The sequence below is a fragment of the Atta colombica genome, unplaced genomic scaffold (assembly GCF_001594045.1).
Source record: "Atta colombica isolate Treedump-2 unplaced genomic scaffold, Acol1.0 scaffold47, whole genome shotgun sequence".
Taxonomy (NCBI): Eukaryota; Metazoa; Arthropoda; class Insecta; order Hymenoptera; family Formicidae; genus Atta; species Atta colombica.
Genome location: NW_017259536.1, coordinates 4186186 through 4193065, shown reverse-complemented (window position 1 = coordinate 4193065; position 6880 = coordinate 4186186). Strand labels below are relative to the sequence as shown.

Here is a 6880-nt window from a genome sequence, read left to right as displayed (position 1 = left end):
GAGAGAGAGAGAGAGAGAGAGAGAGAGAGAGAGAGAGAGAGAGAGAGAGAGGATTGATTGTTGCGTTTACGTATACATTAGCATGCATATATTATATATATATTGCATTAATCTCGCGTCTTTTTTCTGATCATAAATCCATCATTGTCAAGCAAAAATTTGATTTTAGTCTTGCGGCGAATCTTGGGCCCTCCAACTTTGTTGCACAATAATATTTTAATTTTCTTTCTTTCGTACGTATAAATATTTGGGTAGCATGACAATAGACACACAAGAGCATATCTGTTTGAGCGACCTAAATGAACTAATAAGCGGATACGTATGTATTTACTTCTCGAAAGTGAGTTTCTCAGCACTTAGTAACCGTTCTATCGATCCTACCTTGGAATGGCCTTGATATCGTCTAAATAACGTCTTAAAGCGAGAAGATCCAATATAATCGTAGTTTTCTATATTAATTCTTTTGATACGAAACATAATGGGAAATTGACAGTATTTTCTTAATTCGTTAGTTTAGTTTAGAGAGTGCCATGTCTACTATACCGCAATAGATAACGGATCATTGTGTGTCGCGGCGAACTAGAGTGTACGTGACATTTTCCAAAAAAGTTAACGCCGCAAGCCGGTCGCTCGTTTAGGCGAGCTCACTTTCTTGGCAGATCAAGCGTATATATCAAATTATCAAAGTACATATGATAAATAAAAAAAAAATGCTGTACATAATAATGTTGATATAATCTTACTACCGATGTAATAGTCATTATACGAAAAGGGGAAATAAAAACTAACTTAATTAATTAAAGAGGATTGTGGCAAGCTTCTTGTACTCTCAACACCCATTCCACATCTATATTTCAGTCTGTAAAAATTAAAAAATAAAATATGAGTAATATATGAGATTTTAAATCACTGATTTATCACAAGTACGTCGTATTTAACGTCATACAAGTTTCCTTCCTGGACGCTAATAATATCGTTATACGCCTTTAATCCATCATGTCTTTTTTTTTTTATTCAGGGACGCGCATATTAGCCACGCTCAGCCAGTTCGTCGATCAATCAAGAGTACAACGATAATCTCACCGACGTGCGATCGCTACGTGCGATGTGCCACCTGTGGTGAAATGTGATGAAAAAATTGAAGGTAAAATTGGAAAGCAGCGAAACATCAGGGACATCAACGGGGCATCAACAGGCGATCGGGATGGCGGGCGGATTGAATGCGACTGATAGCACCGATCCCACTAGTCGGATTTGTCGAGACTTTCTGAGAAATGTCTGTCACCGTGGAAAGCGTTGCAAGTACCTTCATGAGCGTTCCGAGGACGATCCCGTGGAGGAATATACCTTTTGCCATGACTTCCAGAATGGCAAGTGTAGCTGGCCAGGCTGCAAGTTCCTGCATTGCACGGAGAGCGAGGAGAAGCGTTTCAGGGCAACCGGTGAACTGCCGCCTCACGTCCTCAATCGATCCAAGATCTGCAGCAATGACAAGTCGGATCCGTTTTGCAAGGATTTTTTGAAGGGCAGCTGCCAAAGGATGAATTGCAAGTTCAGGCATATGAAAAAGGAAGAACCGCAGCATAATCTAATGTCGCCGTCGCTTCATAACGCGTCTAGGCCGCAACACAACTTCAACGGCACTAGCAACGGCGGTGGTGTCGGTGGCGATGGACGCAGATATGAAGAAGATAGAAAGTAAGCATCATAATTGAGTCTATAGATTTTTTTCTCTTATGTAGAAACTTATAACATCGTAATAATTTTGTCTCTTTTCTCTTTACTTCATGAATGGCAGCTTTCACTGGCAACTGCAGGATCATCATAACAATTTGATCGCTAACAACGGCGGTTACAACACGTCGCATCCAACCGATTACATCGGACCGCCGGAGCCGAAGAGGCGATTAGTATCGGGCGAAGCAGTCGTACACTTCGAAGCCTCTCCAATCGTAGGTCAGCAACACACGACTCAACCGACAGTCACGCCAAGTTATTATTATCCCGTGATACCGCGTAATGAAGCACGAGCCATTGTACTGGAGGATGAGAATGCACTGTTGAGAAAGAAGATAGAAGAGTTAAAGAAGCAGGTATGTCAGAGAAAAAAAAAAGAAAAGACAAATACATCTGAAATATTGATTTTGTTTCTAACTGTGTATATGCTTTATCTTGCTCCAGGTTAGCGACTTGACAGCGACGAATGAGTTTCTGTTGGACCAAAATGCCCAGTTGAGGATGTCGGGCAAGCGAACCGCGAATGTAACGGCTGTAACGGTCCCGGCAGTCACGATTACGAATACGGTTCCGCCATCGCAAGCTCCGACACCTCAACAAATGGTTAACGCAGCCGTGGCAGCGGGTACTCTCCGAACAGTCACCGCTAGCGTGGCTACCGTTCCTGTAAGCATCGCGACCGTAGCACCCGTCTCTATCGCTGCGGTTTCTATGGCACCAGTTTCGATACCACCACCGATCGTCACCATGGCTCAACAAACTATCTCGATGAGTGGCTCCGGGCCTCCTCAGGCAACTAATCAACAACCACCGAACACGCAACAACCCGCCAGTTTACCCTTGTCGATATCTGGCGCGACCGCGCCTCTCGTCTCTTATCCTATTATGACGCAAGAACTTAGGCCTGTCTTGCAATAAATGCATCATGAGAATAGGAAAAACTTTTATTTCTGATAAAGGATAATCTATATATACATACCTACTCGGCTATGTAGGCGAATCAAGGATCATAATGTGCATCCATCTTCCTCTATGTGAAATTGTACTTCCCTTACAAGTACACTTGAAAGTACACACAGAAGATAGAAACCAGCGGCTGTGGGATGATGCAGTGTATCACCGTAGTAAATAGATACATTTGTATTGATGTAATATTTATCATCTCTCCAAATCTTTTTACATTCTATTAATTTGTGCAAAAATTGAATCATAAAGAAAACAATTGTTTAATTTTAATTATTATTTGATTATAATATCATTTTTCTTTCATCTCTTCGTGTGTGTTCGAATATGTAAAATATAATTACTTTTTCTCTGTGAATAGCGCGATAAGAATATATGATAATAACAATTATGCAATAACAATCGTCGATCGACAGTTATATATGTTCACAGTGTGTATAATTGTAGAATAACAAGAATGACAATCTATAATTATTAGATATTACGTCATGACATTATGTTCCTTTAACTCTTTTCTTTTTTATTTGCGTTTTATATATATCATGTGTAGTATATATTCATATTAATCTCATCTCTGTGTAAAGATAAATTGGAGAATAGTAACAGGCAGATAAGAGCACCAACAAAAAAAATTGTAAAATGAAGGAATATAATTAAGGGATATCTCTTATATAATATGTTAACGTAAGTACAAAGAAATTTAGAAGAAAGAATATAAATGTAATATATTTAAAAAAAAGATATCTAATATAGAGAAAAGGTTCGTGCTTTATTGGTTCAGATTTACACAATCTTACTATTCCGTATGGGATATTGTACATAACATATTCCATTGCCCCTTTATTTACCGAGAATAATTTTGTACTTCTACTTTAATTAAGAAAATTGGTTTTATATATATATATATATATATATATATATATATATTTCCATTAAATAATATTTTAATTAAGTACTTATGGAATTCTTTGCCAATTTCTATAATTTACTTAAACAAGCAGCTTTTTATTAGAATGATTAAGTAATTTTAATTTACATTTATATCAACATAAATGTATAAATTACACATAATATTACAAGAAATTACAGTGTGTAAAGAAGTGCGTTGTACATCAAATGGGTGCATCTGATTTTAAATCATGTTGTTAATCACGACTCGACATTTGTATATATTTTGCGATAGTTAACATAAGAAATTGAGCACTATGTACTCGCGTATTTTATATATGCATACAAATGTATAATCTTACGTATAAATTTATGTTAAAAGCACTTTATTAAAAAAGAAGAAAAGATGAACGTGATTTTTATCCTCAAATACTTGCGAACGCGAGACATCTATGTGCAACAAAGTTGTTGTAAATTTCAGTTTTTCATTATCGATTAAATAAAAAAATTTTTTAAAGATGCTATCTTAGAGAAAAGTCTAACATATTACCCGTTTTTTATTTACATTTATCATTACATAACTGTTTGCATCTAGTTTGATAAATGCATTGTTAATTACACAATTCATTTACAATCGCATTTTTATAGACGATAAAAAAATACCTTGTGATGACTAATCGTCATCACAACAATTAAAACTTTGATCGAGTGTTCATTAGGTATCTCTTTTAGCGAATTCGATTGGAAGCACTATATATAATGCGCACTGATATATAAAAATATTAAAACCGTTGTACACTGATTTAATTTAAGTATAAGAATGAAGAGTGTAGTGTAGCAGACAGCGCACTGATCTGATGCTAAAGATCCCGGGTTCGATCCTCGGTAGAACCGAAAAATTTTTATTTTATTTTACACTTGTAGCTCCTCTCGGAAGGCAATGGCAAACCGAGTAGTATACTTTCATGAATCCTCCCTACTAAAAATTTGCCGTTTGGAATCAGCGTTTGAACTGTAGGTCCCCTCATATACGTTGTGTATAATTAATGCGCACAAAGATATATGAGAGGGAGGCGCTGAGATAGTATATGGCACTTGAAGAATAAAAGTGAAATGCAAATATTTCGAATTATAAAATACATATTTTATCAAATAGTACAATAAAATGTATGAATATCTCAAGATTAATCGATTTCTATATTATGTATAAACATATCTTTAAGTTATTTTGTGTACGACAGCTTTAACGTACACTAGTGCGTACTGCGTGCATCCAATCGAATTTGCTATTTGTTTTATGTTTCTTTTATTCTATCAAGCTCTGGCTTATATACTCTACAATATAGATTTTTTATTGCATAAAATATACATACATAACACACATTATGTGTTCCGTTTACGTACACAAAATTCTTTACATATCCCTTTATCGTTAGCTCTATTATGTTGCAATTAAATTATTTTATACAAAAGCAATTATTTGTAACAAAATATAATTGCAGCCTGTGCATCATAGTATACTTGTATAGAAATCTTTTTTTCTATAAAATAAAAAAAATTAAATTTATTACACAACATAATGGCTACATTCAACAGAGAAAGCAATTTAGTAATTGTAATAAAATTCTGCAACATGATTGATTTATATATTTAGATCCATTGAGAGAGAAAATAAGGGCAAAATCAATCATATTAAAGAATCTTACAATAGTTGCAAAGTTGCTTTCTCTGCTAAATGATTCATTCAACAAATGTAATTGCAATCCGCATAAATGTATACATTAAGATAGACGACTTAATTTTCGTCTTAATAATTAATTATGTTTTATGAAAATTTCATTTTTGCGAATGCTGTTGTAAAAGTTAACAAAAATCACACTTGGTTTTATTATGTGACTACGATTTACACATAACATTTGTTTTTGAACTAAATAATTTTGATAGAAAATTTCATGTTGCGGTAGATAGAGATTTCGAACTTCTGTTCTTTAACCAATATGCACCAGCTAATAGTACAGTACAACAAAACCCAACTAAAAGACGCAATTTCCAATGATGCTTGGAGGATCGTAATACATTAATTACTTTCACGGTCTGTTCCTTCGTATCTCTTGCACTGCCCGAATTCTCAATTACAAAATTTGCCATCTCTGCTTTTTTTTCCAAAGACATTTGCGCAGCTATTCTTAATTTTGCTTTAGCTTCTGTAAATCCAGTGCGTTCCATTAATCGTTGTAGTTGAAGATCTTCTTCACTGAAAGTCATAAATCATAGAGGATCAATTTATAAATACTTAAAAAAATCACAAAATTTTTTTTTATATTCTCTCAACTTAGAATACAAGATATTATTTTAGCTAAAACACTGATAATACTTTTAAAGGCCATCAATTGTGAACAATTCTTTAAAAATGAAACTGGAGCAAATTGGTTGTATTTGAAATTGGTTGAAATAAAAAATTAAAAATATTTAGATGATTTATAACTTTGAAAAAAAACAATTGATATCGAAAAAAAAGAAACGTTAAAGACCTTTGTACAGACTTTTGTATACACATATAAAAAAATCAATGAGAATTTTTTATTTGATGAAAAGGAAAGAAATTAAGAATTTGATTAATTCATTTTCTTATGCATTATGTACTCTGTGTCCTTGATCGGATTTTTTTTCACTTTACAAATTTTCTTTCCTTTCTTTATTAATTTCAAATAATTAAATCAGAGTGTATTATATAAATTTTTATCACATTCTTTAAGAATACCTCATTGGTGATTGTACCAATTAAAATCCATACGTACCATGTTACAACTATAATTTTGTACAAGTAGTTCAACATGTGTCCTGTCTCAAAAAGCAACGGTAAATCCATAACTATAAACGGATGACCTTGTAAAAAGTACTTAATAGTCTGCCAGTATATTTCTTTGTATATATCAGGATGCGTTATAGCATTGAGTTTTTTTCTCTTTTCCACATCGTTAAATATTAAATCTCCAAGTTTCGTTCTATCCAAATGTTTAGTATCCAAAAACACATCTGGACCAAATTCCTCTTGTATTTTATGCCATGCTGGTTTTCCTGGCTCAACAACTGGAAACATAAATACCATTTTTTGACATTGCATAACAAATATTTGATGTTGCAATTGATTTATCAGTAAATACTTGACAAATTTTATCTTACAGCTTATTAATATTTCAATTATACAAATTACTGTACAGTTAAACTTGATATTTGCTTCTATTATGCAATTACAATTTACAATGTTAAATAAATTTCATGTTGATAAAGA

At 33.6% G+C, this 6880-nt stretch overlaps 2 protein-coding genes across 2 annotated transcripts in view; one reads left to right on the top strand and one right to left on the bottom strand.

Moving 5' to 3' along the window:
- LOC108691547 (zinc finger CCCH domain-containing protein 10-like) overlaps positions 1 to 2830 on the top strand; it is a 14057-nt gene extending 11227 nt beyond the window's left edge. The window contains exons 2-4 of the mRNA XM_018199333.1: positions 1019 to 1698; positions 1799 to 2093; positions 2182 to 2830. Of these exons, the coding sequence (XP_018054822.1) occupies positions 1130 to 1698; positions 1799 to 2093; positions 2182 to 2655 (1338 nt within the window). The 5' untranslated portion in view covers positions 1019 to 1129 and the 3' untranslated portion in view covers positions 2656 to 2830. The remainder of the gene's footprint in view (positions 1 to 1018; positions 1699 to 1798; positions 2094 to 2181) is intronic.
- Positions 2831 to 5438: 2608 nt separating this feature from the next.
- LOC108691485 (dephospho-CoA kinase) overlaps positions 5439 to 6880 on the bottom strand; it is a 2396-nt gene continuing 954 nt past the window's right edge. Inside the window, exons 3-4 of the mRNA XM_018199245.1 lie at positions 6387 to 6678; positions 5439 to 5842 (exon numbers count right to left, since the gene is read on the bottom strand). Coding sequence (XP_018054734.1) covers positions 5539 to 5842; positions 6387 to 6678 — 596 coding nt within the window. The 3' untranslated portion in view covers positions 5439 to 5538. The remainder of the gene's footprint in view (positions 5843 to 6386; positions 6679 to 6880) is intronic.